Consider the following 23,845-nt stretch of genomic DNA (forward strand, 5'->3'; position numbering starts at 1 on the left):
CGTACGTTATGGCCACCCAACAAACCCAACAGCCACCACACTGTCACACTCATAGGCAATTGAATTTGCCATTTTCGTAAGTGAGTTTGGATGCGAGATTAAGCAAATATTGCGGTAAATTCAATTTTCAATTTAGAGCAATTGAGCGGGAAAAGGCGTTAACGAAATGCACGTTGCTACCTCAAGGATCTACGAAGTGGCTTGGTTCTGATGCATTAATATTGGGCTCAACTAGCGGGAACCTAAAGGTTAAACTAACAGAATAAACATCAATATTAAGTGTAAAACACAATAACTTAAAAGCTCATAAAATTCAATTTAGTTCGGTTTAACCTTTAATCCCGATTCCTGCAACTTCAACAGCATTTTGAATTACTTTAGTTCAGTTGGAACAGCCATGGAAATGCAAGCTACAAAAATAATGATAATTAAAACTAAAACCGATGTTAGATTATATAGAAGTGAATACCAAGATTGTTCAGAATGCTGAAGGAATCTGCTCATGCCTATTTTCACCAATACGTATTGTGCGAAAATTCACTTGTCAACCCAACTTGAAAGTTACTGCTGGCATCTATTATTAGCCAATTGCATCTTACCACATTCCTTCACACATGTTTCTATTCGATCTACACATATCACACAGAGAACTATTTATATTTAATTTTTACTTCACATACTGCCACCATATAAAGAATATGAAAATATATGAAAAACACATCGATTTTAATCCAATGCAGCATAATGAAACAGATTTCCATGATGCAGACCATGTAGGTACATGGATCATATGAATATGTATACAAATAGTAGTGTATGCCATGTGGAATTGTTTCGCTGAGTGCACACACCGACGATGGTCCATTAGAGTGGTCAGTTGGCCAGTTGACATCCGTCCTCCGGAGCCTCGTTTCATCTCCTTTGGCTAATGCGGCCACTGGGCAGTCAACTGATTCTGGTTCGTCCAGCCCCAGTCTCAACCCCAACTGCCTTGTATGGCACTCCTTGTGTAGAGCGCAGTTGTGTTGATTTTGCCCTTTGGCTGACACAGAATGTTGTTGACTTTGCATATTAAAACCAAATGAGAATGCAGAAGCGGGTTACAACAGAACGGGAGCATTGTTGAAAGATGGTGGGCGGATGAGGCATGGTGGCAAGGTTGCGAGGTTGCGAGGCACTTGGGCACTTATAAGGCTACTTTTTCATTTGTCACGCCCACGTTAAACTTTAATTAATTATATACAGTTTGTTTGGCAAATTAAAAATTGTTGACTTTCACAGAATCGCAGAATGATGACGGGGCCGATGGAGAGGAACCGGAAAATGAGGTTGGGGGAATTTTAATTAGGCAGCCCCACACCAACACCCACACTCACACACATATACAGGCAGACAGACAGAGTGAAAGGTTGCGTAAGAGGCTTAAAGTGCGAAAATGGCGAAAAACTGCTTTAGGAAAATGTGAAATGCTGTCGAGTGTGACGTCCAATAAGAATTAGAGGCCAACAGAAGCATCAAAAAGAGCCAGTTGTTGCTGTTTTCCGTATAACCATTGATTGACACGAAAAGCGGCCACGCTTTCAGGTGTGTGTGTGTGTGTGTGTGTACGTTTGTGTGTGTATTTCACGGGTCCGCAATTTTTGGCACAGACGTGGGCAAATTGGGTGAAAGGGCCAGGGCGTGGAGAACCTGCTTTTCAGTGGCTGATGGGAGAGATGGAGATGCTGAGAAGGCTCCAACGTGGCCATCCACGCTAATTGGAGCACGTCGCAGTACACTCAGACACTGAACAAAAAAGCGGTCAAAATCGATAGCGAAATTGTCCCATTTGGACCAATTCGTTTCGTCCACAGATAATTGTGTAATTTCAAAAATTTTCATTTCTTTACAACATTTTGATATCAATCACAGAATGGATTATCGATCAGTTTAACAAAGTTGTCCGCGTAGCACTAAGCCTTTTTCTCAGTGTACACGTGCAAAGACCCAGGTGAAAACGAAGAAATGCACTTAATTGGAATACGACGCGGTGTGTAGCACAAGTGCGTTGCCATTGCTCTATGATTAATTAGTGGTCAGCGGAAAAGGTTGGGGACAAAGAGCGAAGTACACGGGGTGAAAAACTAAAACTGTCCCCACAGATGATTGATACCTGTGGAAAAAGTTCACTAAAATCAATTCGAAAGCACTTTAGTTCAGGTGTTCGAAAGTGCCATAATTAATTGTTTCCACTTTTTGTAACGCAGTCAAATTATTGATTTTACAATTTTCCATAAAGCTAGAGGTGCGGAATTAATTGCCTGATTCTCGGCAGCGTTACGAAGCAATCTTCAACGAGATTGCCACCCTGAAATGAAGCTTTTCTTGACGTTTGTCGCGTTTCGTCTTACGCATAATTAGCCAGCGTAAGTAAACTCCTTAAGCTGCAGTTAAAAGCCATAAAACTTGCGCGCATCGTTGGCTGTCATGTTAAATTCATAATTTCAATTTGAAATTGTTATTACAGCCGTCGTTCCATCCCAGAACCCCCATCATTCCGCTTCCCTTCAGGATCCTGCCTGATTATTATTGACAGTTGCCGACGTCTTCTGTTCTGTTCTGTTCAGTGCTGTCCTGTTCTGTGGGCTTTGTTTTAGTTGTCAGACACACACCCTATCCTGCTCATTTTAGTCTCATAAATATGCAAATTAATCATTTGCGGAAATTTACATACTTAATAAGTCGCTTTAATTAAATGTTCACGCACGCATGCCTTGCAATCTTGCCCCGAGAATCGTATCAAATCGGCGGAATCCTTTTCTCTTTTTTCCTTCCACATTAATGCCGGCATGTTAATTGTGCTGCAGCTGAAATTCATCTCCATACGGCTCTGCAACTCTCGATATGAATCGGTCGAAATGTGAAAAACTCTGGCCGACTGGCAACTGTTTCGCATTTTTCGGGGCACGTTCACGTTTCATTCAAAGCACCAGTGGCAACAGCACAAAAACAGTTTATCTGCCGAAAACAGCAAACAAAAAATTAGGGGGAAACAAAATAAAAAAAAAACGCGATGAGCACAGAAATCTTTTTTATGTGTTCAACGAAAATGTTACCCAAAACGAAAAAGAGCACCAGTGGCATTAAAAAAGTATGCAAACTGAGGCGCAGCGAACATAAATTAACATTTTTATGCCCCGCTGCAATGGACCAACAAGGAGTTGGCTCAAAAACTGAAACTGGTTGCTGGATGGGTTTTTTGGGACTCGGCAATAGTGGGTGGTGGGGGCCTACCAGAGACTTCTAATGCCCGCATTATTTACGAGGAAGCTGAGGGCCCATTCACATCTCTCAATTTCATTTCATTTCATTTTGTTTTATTTTTGTGCTGTTATGCTCTGTCCTGTTCCTTTCGTTCCGTTTCCATTCCGCCTCGCCTCGCCGCATTCTGTGCCATTTGCCTTTGACGCCACAAATAATTTTAATTGGTTTTCCTTTTTGAGGGAGACCCTCTCGACCCTCAGCCCCAGATGGTAATGACTTTATTTCTATATATTGTGAATTCACTGAGTTTTGAAACCATAAGACCATAACATAGATTCGACCAAGTCTAAGACGTAAGCAAGCGATAAATATCAAACAAATTGGTCATCAATTTGGAAACAAATTGGACTCAGCGATTCAAAGGTAAATCAAACAGAAGGGACATTAGATTTCACTAATAATAATTGGGGCGACTTCTAATATCTATCACTTAATTGTGATTTTCGAGAACCAGTGATTTCTATAGTTATAACAACAAAATCGTTTCTTTCAGAGAATAGCTCTTATCTACGACCTAAATATTTTCAAGTTTGTCAACAAGCATTAATTTTCCACAATGCAGATAGTGTACAAACTAAATCAAGCCTCAAATATGCTATAGCATTTTCCATTTATTCATATTATTAAACTTTTGCAAGTGTGTTTGTGCTTCAGCCGCAATTGCAATTTGATTTGGGCAAATTTACATAAATGTGAGTATGTGTTGTTTGTGGATTTGCACTAGCAACTTTTGGTTTTGATGAATGGGAAAACAGTTGATGGCACATAGAAGGTGAAGAAGGCGAGGTGCAATTATGTGAATTAGTTTATTTCGCAAAGTTATATAATTGCCCAAATCCTCAATTTAATATCCCAAGTACAAACATATATTCTTTTAGTCTTACATCGAGAGGAGTTATTTTAAACTACAGTAGATACTATGGACAAACATTTAGTAAATATATAACCAAATATGTACACTTCTATGATGTTGTAGTTAGCTTTCGATAAGTTATCCTTATCCATATTTATTTGTTCTGAGAAAAGGGAATCTAACCGATAAGGTGAGGTATGGCAAACAATTATGTAAAACAGACAATAGATATTGATACTGCAATTAACCAGCGGAAATTGCAATTTGTAGCATACTTTTGGGGCATTGCTTACTCCTCACTCACCTTTCTTTGCTGCAAGTTTCACTTTTGCTTTCGTCCTTTCTTCACCTATCTTTCTCTCTCGCTCTCTTTCTCTCTTGGTCGTTCTCTTGCTCTTCTTCTTCTATACTTTTTTTCACTCACTCAGACAGCTTAGCAAGCCATTGTTTTAGTTGTAGCTGCTAATGTTGTTGTAGCTTTTGTTGTCATTCCGAAGTCAGTGACACACACGCACACACACTGGCACACACACGCATAACGGTTGTCGTGGGAGAGGGACGGCGAACGAGCGGGCGAATTCATTAGGCATGCGGGAATTTTAATTTCACTTGCTCACACGCGCGCACATATGTGGCGACATATTTCTCAAACATTTTCGTTAGATGATGTTGTTCTTGCTATTATTGTTGTTGTTGTCGTTTTTCTTTCCGTAGCTGATGTCGTTGTTGTTGGTGGTGGTGGGCATTCTATGGCCTTTGTTTTTGCCCGAGCGGCGCTTTTCAATTTGCATGTCGCGCTGACCTTGCCGCCAAGTGGAAATAACTGTGCCAGCACACACGCACACACGCGTTCTTTCACGCTGACAGCTGTCAAAAATTGCGGATGGCGAATGGCGGATGCGACTGCGAATGCGAATGCGGATTTTACAGCTGTGTGTGTAGCTGGAACACGTAGATGCCGACGATATGCGGCTGCCGGCGAGGATAACGGTCCAAAATCTCCATCTTTGCACAAAAAACTAGAGAGTTTAATGTTCAGTCAAGTGCGTGAGTGAGTGGGGCGGAGGACGCACTCGCCCCCTTGCTTCCACACTTCCTCTCCCGCTCGCACTCCCTGCTCCTAAGCTTATTTATCTTTTTCCCGTTGCCTTTGTTCTACGCTCTCTGTGCGTGCGGTTCTTATGTGTGTGTGTGATGACAAATTTCTGTCATTGTCTGTGTACAGCAGCAGGAGCAGCATCCAAATATAAAAAAAGAAAACTGAGTATCTCTTCCAGTTTCAGAGTTTTCGTTCCTCTTTTTTATGTGTTTTTTGGAGATTGGACGCTGGATGTCCACATCTTTGTTGTTGCGATAATTTGCATAACAAACGTTGATTTCAAAAATTAAGAAAAAATGAAACGGAACACCGGATAACACGTGGCCAGAAATTTCAAGACTTTTCTGGCCCCGCAGAAGGCAGCTTTCTGGACTTTCGGGGGAGAGGTGGTGAAAATCCAGTGGTTTTATCCTCACACAAATATCCTCACATTAATGGCACATGCAATTTTCCCCTACATTTGGCACCTAGCGCCCAGCTTTCACCCGAAGTACCGTTATACCGTTCCGTTGTACCGTTAAACCGCCGCGTTGTGTTCACAGGACCGCACAAGCTCAGACTGAAGCGACGAAGTGAAGCTGCGTGAGCGAGCGGCTGGATGCTTTCACGCTTTAATACTAAAAAAAAAAGAAAAAGGTCCTTTTTGCTTTCGTTTGCTCGCGCGCACAGCTTCCTCTGATTCCTCTTTTCCTCGTCGGCGGCGTGTAGACTTTCTCGCCGCTCTCTAGGTCTCCGCTCTTTGTCTCGCTCTGTGCGTTCAAGCTCTCGTGCGGGCGCTTTCCAGCCCCCCGACGCCCCACATTCCGCAATAGGAAAATCGTCCTGCCAGTGGGAGCGAGCGAGAGAGCCAGGCGGCGCAACAATGAAACGCTTGAAAGTCTCCAAAATGAACAGACCGTTTTAATAACTCGGCCATCCAGAGGTGCCATATTTCGAACGCGTTCCGCTAAACAGTAACGCCCAAAATTGCGTAAATCTGTAGAGGTAAATAAGCAAGTCATTTGTCCACCTACTAATGAAATATACCATGGCATACTTTTAGGCCCCGTTGTAAATAAGTTCGCAGTTTTGTAGCATACTTATTTCGGCGATTACAAATAATATTTACAAATAATAATGCAACTTAAATGAACAGGTAAACTCGAATCTGCCTTAATACTGTTGATACTATCAAATTTGCGCGAATGTAGCAATTGAAAATAAGAATTTTCAAAAATATTTGTAGTAGTTTTCGGCACACCATCAACCATCGGTTGTACTAATGTCACCACCAAAGGTGCCCGTATTACATAAAAACTTAATCTTATATTTTATATGAATTCTCAAAAAAATTATAAAAATGATAAATTATGATTAAAATCATTTTACGCTTGAATTTATATTTGAGTATTATTGAACTTTGGTAAATTGTATTATATCGCCGAAGATGCCGCCACTGTGTGTGGGTGACCATGCATGTGCGGTAGTGTGCCCGTTCCACGCAATCGCCAGCACTTCGGCCGTTTTCCAGCACTGCATCACCGAACGTCTAGCCAACGACCATCTTGTGAAAAGTACTACGAGTGTGGAGAGGAGTTGGCTTAGGAATTGTACAATTACTTCTGCGGCGAACAGTTAAAAAACATTCAAAATGTCGATGATTTCCGCCCGCCTGGCGTCTTCGGTCGCCCGTAACCTGCCCAAGGCTGCCAACCAGGTACTACACCGAATTCCAGCAATTAAATCGCCCGACAAAGAGTTTGCGAAAAAGTGTCATATATAACCGAATCGATGGGGTACATTGCAGAAAATTAGTGCATCGGCTGCTTTAAACGTCGATCAAAGATCGGATAAAGACTTTTTGGATGCATAGCGAGTATTCGAGTGAGATTTTCACCCATTTCCAACAAGAATTTAGTGTTACGCAATGCGGCAAATTGCAAGGCGGCCGCTGAAATTGTGGGTTACATAATCGGTGCAAACCGAAAAATGGCCAGGACAGAGTTTTTTGGTTATTTTGCGAGGAAAAGTGTGCGAAAAACGCTCTAATGTCTTTGTTTTTGTGCTCACATTACATAATTGCGAGGTGGTGGAGATGCGGTACCCAAAAAGTTTGAGGTTAGGTGCGGCTGTCAAGCAAGTGGTGAACGGAAAAGAATACAAAGTGGGGAAGTGCCGACATCCAGATACCCTCTACGCCGTTGTTTTTTGTTTTATAAACGAGTTAGCGAGTACTGTAGAGGAGTATTAAAACGAGCGTACCCTTCGGTTATCCAACGACATGGACCTACACCTTACATAATCTCGCATAATCATATCAATAACCTACTCTCTTGCAGGTCGCCTGCAAAGCCGCCTATCCCGCCGCCAGTCTTGCTGCCCGCAAGTTCCATGTGGCCAGCACGCAGCGCAGCGCCGAGATCTCCAACATCCTGGAGGAGCGCATCCTGGGTGTCGCCCCCAAGGCTGATCTGGAGGAGACCGGCCGTGTGCTGAGCATCGGTGACGGTATTGCCCGTGTCTACGGTCTGAACAACATCCAGGCCGATGAGATGGTGGAATTCTCCTCCGGCCTGAAGGGCATGGCCCTCAACTTGGAGCCCGACAACGTCGGTGTTGTGGTCTTCGGTAACGACAAGCTGATCAAGCAGGGCGATATCGTCAAGCGTACCGGTGCCATCGTGGATGTGCCCGTCGGTGATGAGCTGCTGGGTCGCGTCGTCGATGCCCTGGGAAATGCCATCGACGGCAAGGGCGCCATCAACACCAAGGACCGTTTCCGTGTGGGCATCAAGGCCCCCGGCATCATCCCCCGTGTGTCTGTGCGCGAGCCCATGCAGACCGGTATCAAGGCCGTCGACTCCCTGGTGCCCATCGGTCGTGGTCAGCGTGAGCTGATCATTGGCGATCGTCAGACTGGGTAAGATTCTATAGATTCCCAAACAGTAATACACCATTTCTCGATACCTTTTAAGCCCAATCTAACGTACTAATTTTGTATTAAATCCGCAGTAAGACCGCTCTGGCCATCGACACCATCATCAACCAGAAGCGTTTCAACGAGGCCCAGGATGAGTCGAAGAAGCTGTACTGCATCTACGTCGCCATTGGCCAGAAGCGTTCCACCGTCGCCCAGATCGTGAAGCGTCTGACCGACTCCGGTGCCATGGGCTACTCCGTGATCGTGTCGGCCACCGCCTCCGATGCTGCTCCCCTGCAGTACTTGGCCCCCTACTCCGGATGCGCCATGGGAGAGTACTTCCGCGACAAGGGCAAGCACGCCCTGATCATCTACGATGATTTGTCCAAGCAGGCTGTGGCCTACCGTCAGATGTCCCTGCTGCTGCGTCGTCCCCCAGGTCGTGAGGCCTACCCCGGTGATGTGTTCTACCTGCATTCGCGTCTGCTTGAGCGTGCCGCCAAGATGTCCCCTGCCATGGGTGGTGGCTCCCTGACTGCCCTGCCCGTGATCGAGACCCAGGCTGGAGATGTGTCCGCCTACATTCCAACCAACGTCATCTCGATTACCGATGGACAGATCTTCTTGGAGACTGAGTTGTTCTACAAGGGTATCCGCCCTGCCATCAACGTCGGTCTGTCCGTGTCCCGTGTGGGTTCCGCTGCCCAGACCAAGGCCATGAAGCAGGTGGCCGGTTCCATGAAGCTGGAGTTGGCCCAGTACCGTGAGGTCGCCGCCTTCGCCCAGTTCGGTTCCGATCTGGATGCCGCCACCCAGCAGCTGCTGAACCGTGGTGTGCGCCTTACTGAGCTGCTCAAGCAGGGTCAGTACGTGCCCATGGCCATTGAGGATCAGGTGCGTATGCCAGGGCTTTGTTACTACAAAGCGGATATTGCGATTCCTGTGTTAAACCCAAACTCTAATGTTTTATCAAATCTCTCAGGTCGCCGTCATCTACTGCGGTGTGCGCGGTCATCTGGACAAGATGGATCCCGCCAAGATCACCAAGTTCGAGAAGGAGTTCTTGCAGCACATCAAGACCTCCGAGCAGGCTCTGCTCGACACCATCGCCAAGGACGGTGCTATCTCGGAGGCGTCCGATGCCAAGCTTAAGGACATTGTTGCCAAGTTCATGTCCACCTTCCAGGGTTAAGCATCAGCAGTGCGAAGAATAGGAGAGCAGATGCGTGCAATTAACATCATAGATGGCTCGAATAATGCTGTCATCCCTGCGCGTCATCAACAAGAAAAGATAACAACCTAAAACTTAAGATAAACAGAAATTATAAAACAAAAACAAGAGAAAACTCCTTTGCACATTCATGTTTTCCTGCGTATCCAGCCGGGATCACCTCCAATTCGTGGTCCGGTGCCATCATGCCACAAAATCTTGGGAGAGAGAGAGCAGGCCCTGGCAACGGAATGGACGGCGTTTCCCGGACGGATGCGGTTTCGAGTTTCAGCGAAATATCCGTGCGGTTCCTCCGACCTCCTAAACGATAGATAATCCCCCGTTGTTCTTCTACCTTAAATGTGTAATCAATATTTGAAATATTGTAATCGAGAATAGTCGAAATAATGTCTGAGGATGATTGTGAAACGATGATGAATTAAAACGATACTAAATTATACTCTAAATGGTTCCTGCTCATTCTTCTTTGCTGGGAATTAAACATTGATAAATCGAAATTATATATTTCAATACTTTTGCGTTACTACTTTGATTCCTAATTATGGTAATACGTTACTCTCAGAGATTTCTTTATAAATTGTTTTGCTTAGACATTTTGCTTCTACCTATGTATGTATATTTGATTGGAACCTTTTTGTTTTAGACTTAGATCCTTTCCTAAGATCCTTTTGCCGAAATGGATTTCCCTGACTAATCCTGGTCCTTTCGCTCAGCTGATCCGCCAGACTGCGAGCAGATGTCCTTTTGCGTAACCGTAACCTCCTGACCCCCGTGCGCATTAGCCACCCCTCGAAATACCTGAATGTCAGACGACTGGCTGCTCCAAGGCACAGGCTTCAGGATGGAACTCGAGTTCGGTGGTTCAGAGTGGTTCACGCTGTGCATATTTCGGTAACAGCCAGCCAGAAGCGATAGCAAGATGTTCCCAAAAAGAGAACAATCAACACAAGGGGCCCAAGAGCCAAAAACCGTAAGCTCGATTTAAACGGCATGGAGTTTTTATGACACCGATTGCCACTGGCAGCCAACATAAAATATGCCAAAAGGCAGGAGCAGCGGGGGTGCCGAGAAAAATGACTTTCTTTTTACTACATTTGTTTGACCGTAAACAAGAATTAATGAGAGTCATAAAACCGTCAAACTTAAATTTCGAACAGGCGCACAGCAAAGTCAGCAGGCCATGTACAGTGAGCGCTCTGAAAGGCGAACAAATGTGAAAACTCGTTCTTACTGAAGTCGCAATGGATAAGTCTGACGATAAATATTTGAAATATTCGTTTGGTTTTGATAAACTGCTGATATGCTTTTAAAAAATTAAACTATCAGATACATGGAACGCTTATTGGATTTTTGATTAATTTTGTGTTTTGCATTTTCGCTTCTCTGTACCGAGTGACTACTGTGCGAGGGAAAAGTGAGATAGACACCCACACACACACACACACACACACAACCATGTGCGAGCAATGTGCTCGGCAATTACCGTTGCCCATGGAACGCGGTACCGAAAGAGGAGAGAGAAGCGTGAAACGGGGAAGAAGGAAAGGGAGAAGCGGAAGAGGAGTAACTGACCTGCGATCAGGAAGGTGACCTTCCCCAGAAGGAGAGAGAGTCTATATATGTACATGTTGTATGTATGTACATAGTGTGTACATAGGTGCAGGGTATTCAGAGGTACATATATCACCGTACACATCTTGTGTATTCAGGATTGCTGGGACAACAGGACAAAAGGACCTCCGTCCTTGGAAAAGGGTCTGCGTTCATCTCAGCCTGTCTGGTTTGCATCAGGGGTGCGGAAAATTTCTCACACTCATCAGCTGTCGGGCAGATTTTCAAACTAATCAAGTCACATGGCACGGCGTGCAAAGTAAACACCTTTTGTTTATAAAATTACACAAAACTTTATTTTCTATGTATGGTTCAGCGACATTTTCAGAAACATCAGTTAGTTAATGTGCGAAATGCATGATATAAATTACAAATAGTCTAGGTCTGGGAGTAATTTTGCACAAGTTTTTGGATAGAAACTAAAAACTAAAGACAAATACAATTAGTAGTAGGTAGGGGTACAATTATAAAATATAGTTCTTGGAGAGACAACGCCGATGTGTTCGGCCAGCAAATGAACTCGTTGCCCACTCTCTCTCTCGGTGTCCACCGCTCCGCCACTCGCTTCCACTGAGATGGTGACCCAGCGGTAGGAGCTGGCGGGCTCCAGTTTGGTTCAGTTCCTAGTCTTTCCGGAGGAACTCACTCCCAGCCGCCGGCTCGCGAGCAACTTGTGCTCCGGGGGCAAAGATGCCGGAGCCAGCTCTTGGCAGTGGCCGAAAACTGTCCAAGGGACTCCAGCAGATTACGATGTCTGGGGAATGGGATGGGTGAGGTGATGAAGGTGAAGATAGTTGGCAATGCGACTACGGTAATTATACGCATTTTGTAACGAACACGAAACGAACAGAAAATGAAATACGCTACAAATTTAAAAAATGAAAACAAATTAAACTAAACTAGGTAATTCAGGGTCTTTCAGTCCGCCTTGGCCCAGACGATTATTTCCTCTGGCTCTGGCCCACAATGGAGTCCATCAGCGCACCGGTCAGCTCCGTTCGCAGCGCGATCTTCTGGAACTTGCTGCCCTGGTACTTGTTGTAGATGGCCTTCAGTTTGGCCTGGGGAGCATCACGGGCCAGTTTCGCGATCCGCCGGGTAATGGGGCGCAAGTGCGCGGCCGAGTACCTAGAGTAGAAGGTCAGAGTAGGCGTCCAGTGACGGTCGTTGAATCCCGTGCCGGCCCGGTAGTTTCCATTGAGCAAGTGCAGCGACAGGAACAGTGAGGCAGCTGCAATCTAAAGACGTCGAAAAATATTAGAAATTCGTATACCGAATAGAAGGGGATAGTATAATAAAACTCACCTCCGATGGCCTGTAGGCGGCCATTTCGTAGTCCACGGAAGCTAGCTCAATAAAGTACTTGGACATCGTATGGTGCTCGTCCTCAGCGCTAGCAGCTTTTGAGTAGCGTCGAAGGAAGTGAATTGGCAGCGGGCGCGAAAGATTACAGTCGATGGCCTTGAAGATCTGCAGCTCCATTTGTCGGATCTGCCGGGCAGTGTAGGTGTCATCAGTGATGAAGACAAAATCACCGATGGCTGGCGGGAACAGCTCCTCATACTTGGTGGCTATGAAGAGGGCTGTGACTCCCACCAATTGCAAATGTGTGCGTTTGGTGTCCTTGACCACCTGCACGTAGCGATCAATGATCGCCACCGCCAGCTGGAAGGTCTCTGCAGCCAGATGGAACTGCAGGTGGACCTCGTTAATCCAATCGATCAGCACGGCTCGCATCTTGTGCGACACCTCCTTCTGCCCAGCCAGGTGATCCACGTGAATGGGCTGATCCTGCTCCACCTGGTACAAATAGTCGTAGATGTCGTTCACATATTCGGAGACCAGAACCAGGTTCTCCTTGTCATTGGCATCGATATCCTCGATTCCAGCCAATCGCTTGCTGGAAAGGGACATGGTGGTGGGCATGGTGGATGTGGTTGTAGTGACTGCACTGTTGCCCCTAATAAGAGGCATCCTGGTCGCATCCTTCTTTAACTCCTGTGATTCCTTCTTGATTTCGGGCAGTTCCTTCTTGGTCTCTGCCTCTTTGCGAGCAACAGCTACTGGTTCCCGTCGAATACCTGAAACTCCCATCACGGGTTTGGCCAAAGCGGCACGCAGTTTAGCCAGCGATTTATTCGACAAACTGCTGTCCTCGCGCTTCAAGGAGGGATCGTTGACGTTCTCAGAGGAACTGGACTTGACTGTAACTTTAGAAATTAGGTCAGTATGAAAATTTATCACATTTAAAATATAGAAATGGTAGGTGCTTAAATTACCTTTAGCTGGTTCTACAGTGGTCTTGGTCGGAACGCGATTGCGCACCGAATTCGAGCGCAAAAACGCCGCCACGCCCCCTTCGTTGGCCTTGGGCGGAGCGGCGCCATTGCCATTGGTGGTGGTGCCCAGTGGCTGTTTCTTCCAGTGGGTGTCCACTTTAGCCCTGGCATTGCGCAGGGCGTCTGTGAGCTTGAGATCCTTGGAGCTGCTCGGTGGAATAACCACATGTGATTGCAAATGGAATACTTGAGTTGGATCAAGGACTTACTCTTTCTGTGCCGCATCCTTAGCGGCGATGGGACGACTTATGCCGCGATTCTGCAAATCGCCCAGGGCCGCGCGTTTTGTTGTTGCCTCCATGGAGGGTACCGTCAATTTCTTCAATTGCACTTGCTTGAAGTTCTCCGAAGCGTTCTATCCAAATGTTGTTTTATAAGTTGAATGTATGTATATAAAGAATAAAACATAGTGCAACCACTTCACTACCTACAGCTGATTGCATATATGCAGCACTTTGTACTCCTTTCTTGAACATATTTAATTATTGAGCACTGATTTAAATTGTTTAATGCCCAGCATTGTATGTATGTATGTACAACGCAAGATCAGTTTCTTTTGTAACAATGACTTATAATCATGAAATGCACTTTTTCAAGGGCGGCCATTTTAGGAAAAGAACCGCAAGACTGATCCTCGCTTTATCTCCGCTGTGATTTGGTGCGAAGAAAGGGAGTGAAGAGTGCTAATTAACGGTACAAGTACTGCAGCTAGAAAATTGCGCCAAAATGTGAGTAAGGCAACAACGGCAACAACAAGGACAAACGGCACTCTTTCACCCCCTCCCTTCACACTCTCTTCGCACTATCGCCGCTTCCTCTTTGCCCCACTGTACTTGCCCACGCTGCAATGGCGTCTCTATGATAAAGAGCACGATGGTTTGTGACTTTACCATGACCTTTTCGCGGATGCCGCGGTAATCTTAATACTCTAGGGATCAACTCACCTCATCGCCACGCATTTTCAGTGTTGTGCCCACCATTTTGATTGCTTCTTTTCTGCTATTTATACAAACACAATTAACACGAAGATCGGCAGACGCTTGGCTTTCGCTTATTTTTCTTAAGTTTAGATCGCGTTTCTGTGACCGCACGTTTGTTTAGCTGTGTAACTTGTTGTCCGAATATTTGATTACTAATAGTTTACAATTTTCAAGTCGAGTGCGGGATTGTCAATTCTCCGAAAACCTGATCAAGTTATTGCGCACGAAGCGAGCCCAAGCTGCCGTTTGAATTTAAAAATCGAAATGGGGATGGAAGTAAACTCGATGATCCGGCGATGTTTGCCGATGAGTTTGTTCATATCGATTGCTACCCTTTAGTTCCGCTTTTTGCCGCTGTGGCGCTCGATAACAATTGATTTCTTAGTGCTGAGCGTGAAAATTAGTGATGCGTGCTTGGCGATAGTTTCAGATGTTCAGTGTGACCACAGCTGACGAATTGCTTAACGATGACCGGGCTAAAACAGTGCTGCCCAACAATTTCAAATTTAAATTTAAAGTTCATTGAAAAAAGAAATCGTTAAATTTGAATTTTCTGTTGGATAATTCAGTTCTTTGAGGAAACTTTCTTCATACCTATTTAATAAATTGCAACTTCATGGATTACATTTCACAGTTTGTTAAGATTCAACATTTTAATGAAGTCTTCAGTTTGACTGCCAGTCGTCACTTGGTTGCACTTCATGCAATCCATTGATTGCATCAATTAAAAGTTGATCACTTCAATTGGCTGTGTTTGGTTTGTTTTTTGTGCCCCCCCCTGATTTGCATTCGCTGATTTAAGATTTCCTGCTGCCACAGGCCGCAGAACATCGAAACTCCGCGGCGGAAATGCAGCATAATTCTTGCCACTCCGCAGCCTTTTTTTGCTGATGATCAGTGTCAAGTTTTCGTCTGCTCCATCATTTTCAAGCACTTGACCACAAAACAATCGCCATCGCCATCGCCTCAGAATGTTGCCTCTGTTTTTTGTTAAGTACCCCAAACTCTCCTCTTTTTTTTATTTTTTTTTTTGTGGCCCTTTGCTCCGTCTTAACGGTTGGCGCATTCTTCTTCTCTTCTTCCGGCGCTCTGGCTCATTAGCATATATTTATGAGTCTGTTTGCGCTCCAAAAGTGCTTTTGCGAACTCCAGCCGAAATGCCGAACGAGAATGGAGCGCCAGCCGACGATCGCGAGCTAGAGTTTTCCGTGATTTTCACATTTCATTCGCAAAAGTGCCGCCGTCGCGAGTGGTTGTCTCGCTCTCGCCGTCTCTTTTTGCGCTTCTGCAGCCGTCTCTTTCGCCTGCGCTTCCCACCCCCCAAAAAAAAGTCCTTCGATCGATGCGACCAACGCGCGTTGACCTCCAGTAAATCATTTAAAATACCCCAAAGCGGTCGGATTTCGGCGTGATTTACCGATTTTTAGTTGAAACAAACATATAAAGTGCTTTTCGGCTATTCGGCTATGGACGTAAAACCAGAAGATCGTTATGCTCCAGAGACGATGATCTATATGCCGTGTGTGTTTGTTGCTGGCTGTTTAATTGTGCGCTGGCGTTTAAATAAAATCAAGTGCGTTTAAATGTGAAAACAAAAGACTGGCATTATATATTGGCGATTCAGAACGATCGGTGGAAGAGCATTTTTCAAGCACCATTTGCTCTTATCTCGAGTGTCGATCCACAAGGAAGAACTTAGGCAACAAACTGAAGTACACAGCTAGCATACTGAAATAAAACGAAAACCAAATAAGATAGAGTGCGAATTAAAAAAGTGGCCCACAACAAATGACTCGTAATGCAATGCCTGGGCAATTAATTAGTGCATAAACATTTGAATTAACTGCCGTAAAAGTTGCAGCCCCGCACACGATCGCTCACCGCCTACCCTCAACCCCCTTCGAGAAATCGGGCACTGAGTTTTTCCATCCTCGATTTTCGCCGCTGGAAAATGTAACTCCGCCACCAGTGGAAATTATGACGCAAAAAAGCCGAAATCGGTGCGCAGCCTGAGGAATAATATATTTGCAATTTATGCAACAATCGTCGCGTGGTTGTTGCCACAACAAAGAGCGATTAGTGCACTCGGAGCATTACAATAGCCACCTGTGGAGTCCCAGTAAAGCCGTCATCATCAACGCATCGTTATGACTGTCGCAGCAATTGGATCTAATCGGCAGCGTCGTTTGGCTTTAATTGTTTTGACCACCTTGTGGCTGCTAATCGGGGCCACCGACTCCTCCTCCTCCTCCTCATCCTCCAATCCAAAATCCGTCAGCATTGAGCTGCGTCGCAAGAGGAGCTTGCACTATGATGGCATTGAGGTGAGTCCCGATATCCCCGATATCCCGATATATCAATGCTGGCTCATTGTCACCCGATGACACATAGCAAACTGCAAGCGTAGAAGATCTCTCATTGTTATTTGAAGCTCATCAACAAGGAATGCCTTTAAGTTCTGGTATTTAGCTATTTCCTTGAGCTCAGACTTGACTTACATGGGAAAACCATATTTATGCTTTAAGTTTAAAATCATGAAACTATTTGCTTGAATGATATTAAAAGTAATTTAACTCACTATTAAAAATCTAGCAAAAATCTTACGGTTAGATGAGCTAAAGTACTAACCATTATAAAAACTTACACCAAATTCCTACACAATGTTTTGCAAGTGTAAATGCTCTTGAATGTCATACGATTAACCCATTTGCAAACACAGGTGATCATCCATCTACGTATGCGTCAAGTGTCCAATAAAGAGCATAAAAAATCGCCATATAGACAGAACATGTGCGCGGCAAGACACACAAAAAAAAAAAAAAACGAAAAGCCAAAAACATAATGTCTGACTCAACTTGAGTTTGAAAAGCTAAGCAGAAATTGGTCGCAGAGTTCCAGGGGGAAAATGGGGAGTATGAGTATGGGTATGAGTATGAGTATAAGTATGAGTATACGACGCAGTCGCATAGACAAGGCGTTGAATGACCTCTGCAGAAATGGGCGTTGAGATATGTGTTTTGGTAATTCGAGAGCTTTGGCCCAATAAACATTAGCCCTTGCTAACCAACCAGGCGACAGCTTGTCGAATTACAAGTGCTGCACATGACTCGTTTTCCGCATTTCCCTCACTTTTCCCAGACTCTTCACGCCTTTAATTTGAGCTCTGGCGTCGCAGCGTCTCTTTCGGTATTTTAGGAACTCATCACACGATTACAGGGAATTGCAAACAATCTTGCCACCAGCTGGCAATTGCAGCTGCCTCAAAATCGCAAACGATTCCCAGGCATTTTTCCACACACTTGAAACGAGTTCGAGTGACAGGCGGTTCTGGCTGCCAATTTTGGCCAAGTTATTGACCCTCTGAAGTCATACTTTAGAATCCATTCGCTTCGTTGCGCTCTTGATTACGTGATTTTCCCCCATTTTCATTTGTATTATTTATTCATTCAACATTCGCACTCCTTTCAGCCTCTCAAATTGGCCCGAAGACAATTTTCTGTGATATAATTTCCACGTGTTGGTTTTCCAGTTTTCGCCATTTTACCCCTATTTTCCATGTACTCGTTGGCTTTCCGCTCTTTACTCCTTTTTGTTTTTTTTTGGTTTTTGCTATTCTGCCCACGGGTCACGCAAAATTTCATCACATAATCAGCTTGGCGAGCGATTACAGTGAGCATATGTACCTGCATTTTCCGCTTTTCCCCCGATTTTGTCATCGCTTGCTATTTGTTGCTGTTTGTTTGGCGCTTTTCCGGCAATCGCCGACTCTTTCATGTTGATTTGCTCTTTCTGTGCTGTTGCCCTTGCAGCCAATTAGTGTCCATTTCATTGAACATTGTTTGCCTTTGCTAAAGTTCAGCGGAAATATGTTCAAAAAGTTAGGTAAGACCGGAGTTGGAAATAGGGTATAGTTTTGGCATGATAAGGTACCTATAGCTAACTATTGTTATAGTTTAAGACAGAGTAAAATTTAGTTGTAAGCAATATTTGGACTACCCGGAAATACAATGGTTGTATGATAATCGAAACGTTAGAAAAAAGATTCTTAAGGTTCGTCTAAATACATACCCATAAAATACCATAGTTGTCTAATCTGATGTCCATGGGCGGTTAGCGACCAGCCACGCCCCCTTTTGGCGCAGCATTACAATGTTGATAATAAACATTCGCCACAATGGCAATTTGTAACACCTTCTCCTCGCTGGAGGCGGAGTTTCGATCCAAAGAGCCGCAGCCGAAACGCTCTTCACGCTTCGCCGGATGCAACGCGCTTTTCCACAAAAGCCAAATAAAATAAAGCCCAACGAAAACTGTTACAACAAATTAAATTAAATAATCATGAAAAGCAGGCGCACGCACCACAAAATACACGCCGAATCTATGCTAAATGGTATATATATAAACATATATACATATGTATATGTAATTACAAGTTTAAGGCATAGATTTTTAGTGCTGCACTAACCTTTCCACCCGATGAGCTGGTGACCCCAACACAGCTGTTTGAGCTGTCTAATTGGGGTTTTCTTTTCGAGGTACAAATTTTCCATTGTGCGGAGTGAAAGTATTTTCGGTTGTGTTTCTGTTTTTTTTTTTGTGGGTGGAGGGGAGACTTGAGAAAACCCTTCTCCGTGGGTGCTCGCATCTGCTTTGGTCTGTTTAACGCTTTGCTGGCCATGTTACACTTTCCGCTTTGCATATTAAACCCCATTCATTCGCATTCGCTGCTCTTTCTCTTCTTTCCCATGCCACCAACTCCACCAATGCCAACAATGCCGCCAAATGCCACCAATGCCGCCAAATGCCACCAATGCCACCAAATCCCGCCTATGCCATCACTGCAGCTGGACGAGAACAACCTGGTGGGCCATCTGAGGGACCACGAGCGGGCCCTGATCTTCGGATCACGATCTCCGGAAGAGGGTAAGTGTTGGGCCCGGGGCACTGGATCGAAAAGATTCTTAACTCTGACCCACATAGTTCCATGGACTTGAGATGGAATAAGTAGAACGGGTGGCAGTGTACAGTAAAAACCCATTATAGTTTTTGGTAGCAAATCTATCCACTGACTTTCCTTTTTTTTATTAGCTAATATTTTAAATAAATCTAATCCGTCTTTTAGACATCTGCCGGATGTATTGCCTACATTGTTAAAAGGCGTTTTTCTTATATTATTTATTGCCTATAATTTTGCTTTATCACGGCTTATAATTTGAGCCGTTTTTCTGAGTGAGCCAAGTATTTTAGCCATGACCCATAACTAACTGCAACATGTCATTAGGCCAGGAGCCCAAACAGCAACAACTGCAATCAATGAACGGTAAACTTGAACTGTTACCAGTGGGTTAAGGTGCTGCAGAGGAGTGGGTTAAGGTGCTGCCGGGGAGAGGGTTAAGGTGGGCGGGGTCTCTTAGGGGCGCGGAAATGCGCGCAGTTGTTGGCATTGATCCATGGCAGGCATTTATGTTGTTTGTTTACCTGGCAGCGCCCGAATTCAAACTCGTGCACTTGGCACAGCAACGACCAGAGGAGCTGAATCGGCCAGGAGACGAGGTGGAGCAGCATGGGGCCAATCCGCACCAGAGACGTCAGCGGCGCAGCCTGCCGGCACAAGGTGAATGAAAACAGCCGAATCGAAATCCGGAGAGCACAAATCGTGCTGCTCCAGTTGCGGTCATTATGCGAACAGTTTAATTAATTCAAATGCATTCACCAGATGGGAATGGGGCACTGCCGCCGGTGGAGAAGGGGCAGGTGGCTGGAGAGGATGTGAAGGCTGGAGAGGCTGTGGGGGATGTGGAGGCGCGGTTGGAGCTGCAGCAGTCGCCGCAGCTGATCGACGATGCCTTCATCTTCATCCGCCGCACCGAGAATGGCACCCAGTTCGTGGAGCACTCGCCGCAGCTGCTCAAGCGACTGGAGAGATGCTTCTACCGGAGTCCAGCGGCTGCTCTCGATCTTTGCGAGTCCGGCAATGTGGTAAGCAATCACATTTTAAAGTATTGATGGACTTTCATGGTAGCTTTCATTCTCAATACTCTATCCTATGTTTTTCTAAAGCAAACTACTTTATTTAGCCATGCTATTTTTCAACTCGGTGCTCACTAAATATGTTTGCTTTATTCCCGCCGCTTATTAATGCTTCACGCCTCGATCCCGCAGCGCGGCGTGTTCCAGCAGAACGGCAGTGACCTGGTGATCCATCCGCTTCCCTCGCGCTTCGGCACCGGGACGCACGTGCTCTACCAAGCGCGGGTGGACAAGAGCGGCGGCTACAGTGAGGCGTCGTCAAGGCGAACGGTGGCGCCACCGTTAGACAGCCAGCTGCAGTTCGAGCCCGATGCGGAGGAGTTCAACGAACCGCGGCGACGCTTGCGGGCCCAGTCTCAGTTGCAATCGCCGTTGAGATTGCGCTTCCAGCCACGACATCATCACGCACATCTGCATCAGCAACCGCATCCGCATCAGCGAAGACGTCGCTACATTGGGAATCCACCGCGCTCCCGCTGGTCGGACATACCGGAGGAGCTGTTCATTGAGACGGCCATCTTTGTGGACAGAGATCTCTATGCCCACATGCAGAGGAACTTTCCCACCAACACCGATAGCAAGGTGGTCAGTTTCCTGTTGGCCATGATCAATGGCGTTCAGCTGCTGTACCATCATCCCACGCTGGGTCGTCGCATCAATTTCGTGCTTAAGCGCCTGGAAATCTGGAAGTCCTGGGATCCACCTGGTCTGGATCGCTCCAGGGATGTGGAAAACTATCTGAATAGCTTCTGCAAGTGGCAGGAGAAACTGAATCCTTTCTCCGACGCAGATCCCCTGCATTACGATCACGCCCTTGTGCTCACCGGTCTCGACCTGGTCACCTACGAGAAGGGCAAGGCCAACAGCCAGGTGGTGGGCATGGCGACGGTGAAGGGCATGTGCACCTCCATCTACTCCTGCACCATCAACGAGGCCAAGCACTTCGAGAGCGTCTTTGTGGTGGCCCACGAAATTGGACACAAGTCAGTAGTTAACCATAATCCTGTGAAGAATATATTTTGATTAAACTTTCTTCTTTTAGTTTGGGAATGCGGCACGATGCCAAGGAGATTAGCTGCGATCCCACCATGCACATCATGTCACCCAAACTGGGCAGTGGCAAGGTCACCTGGTCGAAGTGTTCGCGCACCTATCTTGAGGATTTCCTAATGTAAGTGGTGCAGTAACGAATGCATAGATAGTTTTTCATAATATCAATCTATCTAGGGATCCGCAGGCGGATTGCCTTTTCGATCGGGACTCATTCGCGGGTCCGTGGGATCACACGGCAGGTGGTCGCCTTCCTGGCGAACGCTTCAATGCCAACCAGCAGTGCATGCTGCGCTTTGGCAAGAACTTCATGCAGGCCAGCAGCCAGAGCAAGATGGAGATCTGCCGGGATCTACACTGTCGCCAGGATGGACTGCCGTGGACTTCGCATCCAGCGCTTGAGGGCACCGAATGCGGTCCCAACATGGTAAGGCATTCGATATACAAGGAACACCAATCTCTCTGAGGTAACAGCTTATATTCAAACTTTAGTGGTGCCGCGGTGGTACCTGTGAGGCTCGTTCCGCCAAACAGGGCAGCTACTCGGCACTGAAGTCCTGGCCCCCGGAAAACGTGCCCGAGGCCACCCACGAGAAGATTGTCAGACATGAGCCGAACCGGATACCACCGCTGCTGCACGACTACAATGCGATGGGTAATGAGCTGCCAGGATCGCCCGCGAATTGGGGCGAGTGGAGCGAGCCGAGTGCCTGTGAGTCCGGCTGCCTCTATGGGCAGTCACGCCGCCTCCTGGAGGGCAGCACGGGTCTCCGCACCTTCAACAGGAGCTGCCTCAACTTTCCATCGCGCTGCATTGGCAGGGATCGTCGTTTTGTGACCTGCAACACACCGCAGTGCCACAAGGTGCCCGTCCAGACAATCGGCGACTTTGCCACACAAGTGTGCATGCAGGCGCGGAAGTCGGATCCGGAACTGACCGGCGAGGGCCAGCAGCTGCCCAGCACACTGGACGCATCCTGCAAGATCTTCTGTCGCACCAGGACCAATGGCACCAAGTCCCGGCGCTGGACATTTCCGGATGGCACCACCTGCAAGGCCAAGCAGCACAATCCCGAGGATATCACCTACTGCATTTCCGGTCGCTGTGAGCGCTTCTCCTGCGACAACTCCACCTCGAACTTCTTCAAAATGGACAGCAGCTTCTGCGAGGCCAGATCAGTGCGTCCCACGAGGGATTCCGCGGACCAGGAGAGCCGACAGCAGACGACCAACCAGCGATATGCGGAGCGTGAGGAGGTTAAACCGCCAAAGAATCACTACGAGAATGGTAGGAACTGTCTCGCTAAATAAGCAAATGGTTAAAGTAATCTCTCCTTTCACAGAGGTGGCCAAACGACCCTCCTATGGCCAAGGCAACCACATCAATGCGCCACCATCGCCGTACAAGAGGCGGAGCTACCACAAGCCATATCCACCAGAGATGCCGCGACCACCGCCGCCAGCCTCTGCATCACTGATCGCCCTGGATCGCAGCTCGTCCTCGGAATCGGAGTGGGTGGCGCAGCCGGGCTGCCACTCCAACTGCATGACGGACTCGAAGGGTGTGCAGGCGGTCACCTCCCGGCTGACCGGCGTGGAGAGCATCCAACTGTGCTCGTATCGCATCCAGCCCTGCGAACGCTTGCAGACGGCGGCGGAGTACGCGGAACAGACCTGTGCCAGGTATCGCCAGAAGGTGCGCGGTCTGTCCGGCCATGGGGCTCAGATCTCGGCCAGCATCGATGAGCCGGATCGCAGCTGCCGCGTTGGCTGCCAGGACGAGTTCATCAAGTACAGGTACTACCTGGTCAATGGCCGCAATGGACACTTTCCGCCCGGCACTCGCTGCTCGTCGGTGGGCAAACGCTATTGCGTGTATGGCAGGTGCCTGGAATTCGGCGACGATGATCTGCCGCTGGACAAGACCCACATCAGCTTGGGTCAGCTGAGGACGCGCCGGAAAAGGAGCTTGCCCTCCAAACTTGGCTTGTTCAACTTGACGGACATATTCATTCAACAATCACATACCGGTGGGTGCGCACTGCGCAGGTGTAGATACTTTTGAGTTACTTAACCATTTTGCGTACTTCACAGATATCTCCGCTGAAAACATCGAATTCACACAACCCATTCACGTCTCCGCAGACGAACTGAGTAGCAAAAGCCGATAGCCCAATAGCTTCCTGGCCACCAATCCCTTAGTCGATTAAGTTCTAAGCTAGCTTAAGTACCGAGCTGCTCAAAGGAAACTGCCTGGTATACACATTGATATAATAAAGAATCTAAAATACTTAGGAATTTATTGTTTGAGTAATAGTTGAATTTTATACTGAGGCTCTTGGTGAAAATGCAATTAGAGCGCATTCCAGTCACAAGAGGGCCATTAAAGTGCAATGCAAAAAATATGAACAGATAATGATGGGGAAATTGAAATCGAAAATTCGCTTGCG

The 23,845-nt window shown here is 46.5% G+C and overlaps 4 protein-coding genes across 11 annotated transcripts in view; 2 read left to right on the forward strand and 2 right to left on the reverse strand.

The window, feature by feature from the left end:
• Positions 1 to 5,829, reverse strand: part of LOC6531327 (cyclic nucleotide-gated cation channel beta-3) — a 58,051-nt gene extending 52,222 nt beyond the window's left edge. For 2 of the 7 annotated variants that reach the window (XM_039372491.1, XM_039372490.1), the window contains exon 1: positions 4,461 to 5,829. The gene's annotated coding sequence lies outside the window, so the exon portion shown is untranslated. The remainder of the gene's footprint in view (positions 1 to 4,460) is intronic. The other 5 variants (XM_015195764.2, XM_039372492.1, XM_039372488.1 and 2 more) reach the window with 4 other exon arrangements.
• A 954-nt stretch (positions 5,830 to 6,783) lies between these two features.
• LOC6531332 (ATP synthase subunit alpha, mitochondrial) lies at positions 6,784 to 9,831 on the forward strand. The gene is made up of 4 exons (XM_002092100.3): positions 6,784 to 6,951; positions 7,574 to 8,154; positions 8,247 to 9,048; positions 9,137 to 9,831. Exons 1-4 carry the CDS (start codon positions 6,886 to 6,888, stop codon positions 9,344 to 9,346), a joined length of 1,659 nt encoding a protein of 552 aa, XP_002092136.1. The 5' UTR covers positions 6,784 to 6,885; the 3' UTR covers positions 9,347 to 9,831.
• Positions 9,832 to 11,368: 1,537 nt separating this feature from the next.
• On the reverse strand, positions 11,369 to 14,572 carry LOC6531333 (G2/mitotic-specific cyclin-B). Of its 2 annotated transcripts, none has more exons than XM_015195768.3 (5): positions 14,280 to 14,572; positions 13,545 to 13,690; positions 13,276 to 13,481; positions 12,302 to 13,200; positions 11,369 to 12,234 (listed from the first exon to the last, which is right to left on the reverse strand). In XM_015195768.3, the coding sequence occupies exons 1-5, from the start codon at positions 14,313 to 14,315 to the stop codon at positions 11,938 to 11,940; spliced, it is 1,584 nt and encodes a 527-aa protein (XP_015051254.1). In that variant the 5' UTR covers positions 14,316 to 14,572; the 3' UTR covers positions 11,369 to 11,937. The 2 variants fall into 2 exon arrangements, with proteins under 2 accessions (XP_015051254.1, XP_002092137.1); XM_002092101.4 differs by having other exon boundaries at positions 12,302 to 13,206.
• A 967-nt stretch (positions 14,573 to 15,539) lies between these two features.
• LOC6531334 (A disintegrin and metalloproteinase with thrombospondin motifs 16) lies at positions 15,540 to 23,693 on the forward strand. Its single transcript, XM_002092102.3, has 10 exons — positions 15,540 to 16,639; positions 19,160 to 19,238; positions 19,801 to 19,929; positions 20,032 to 20,294; positions 20,478 to 21,328; positions 21,388 to 21,516; positions 21,573 to 21,822; positions 21,888 to 22,683; positions 22,739 to 23,425; positions 23,490 to 23,693. Exons 1-10 carry the CDS (start codon positions 16,463 to 16,465, stop codon positions 23,564 to 23,566), a joined length of 3,438 nt encoding a protein of 1,145 aa, XP_002092138.2. The 5' UTR covers positions 15,540 to 16,462; the 3' UTR covers positions 23,567 to 23,693.
• Positions 23,694 to 23,845: the final 152 nt, after the last annotated feature.

The sequence above is a fragment of the Drosophila yakuba genome, chromosome 2R, assembly GCF_016746365.2.
Source record: "Drosophila yakuba strain Tai18E2 chromosome 2R, Prin_Dyak_Tai18E2_2.1, whole genome shotgun sequence".
NCBI classification, from domain to species: domain Eukaryota; kingdom Metazoa; phylum Arthropoda; class Insecta; order Diptera; family Drosophilidae; genus Drosophila; species Drosophila yakuba.

Bases quoted from the DNA above. Each gene is read 5' to 3' on its own strand.
- LOC6531332 (XM_002092100.3), top strand. From the start codon at position 6,886: ATGTCGATGATTTCCGCCCGCCTGGCGTCTTCGGTCGCCCGTAACCTG. The intron at 8,155-8,246 runs GTAAGATTCTAT...TTAAATCCGCAG, and splicing joins ATTGGCGATCGTCAGACTGG to TAAGACCGCTCTGGCCATCG. The intron at 9,049-9,136 runs GTGCGTATGCCA...CAAATCTCTCAG, and splicing joins CCATGGCCATTGAGGATCAG to GTCGCCGTCATCTACTGCGG.
- LOC6531333 (XM_002092101.4), bottom strand. From the start codon at position 14,315: ATGGTGGGCACAACACTGAAAATGCGTGGCGATGAG. The intron at 13,482-13,544 runs GTAAGTCCTTGA...TCCACCGAGCAG, and splicing joins AAGGATGCGGCACAGAAAGA to CTCCAAGGATCTCAAGCTCA. The intron at 13,207-13,275 runs GTAATTTAAGCA...TAATTTCTAAAG, and splicing joins CACTGTAGAACCAGCTAAAG to TTACAGTCAAGTCCAGTTCC.
- LOC6531334 (XM_002092102.3), top strand. From the start codon at position 16,463: ATGACTGTCGCAGCAATTGGATCTAATCGGCAGCGTCGTTTGGCTTTA. The intron at 19,930-20,031 runs GTGAATGAAAAC...TGCATTCACCAG, and splicing joins GCGCAGCCTGCCGGCACAAG to ATGGGAATGGGGCACTGCCG. The intron at 22,684-22,738 runs GTAGGAACTGTC...CTCCTTTCACAG, and splicing joins AAAGAATCACTACGAGAATG to AGGTGGCCAAACGACCCTCC.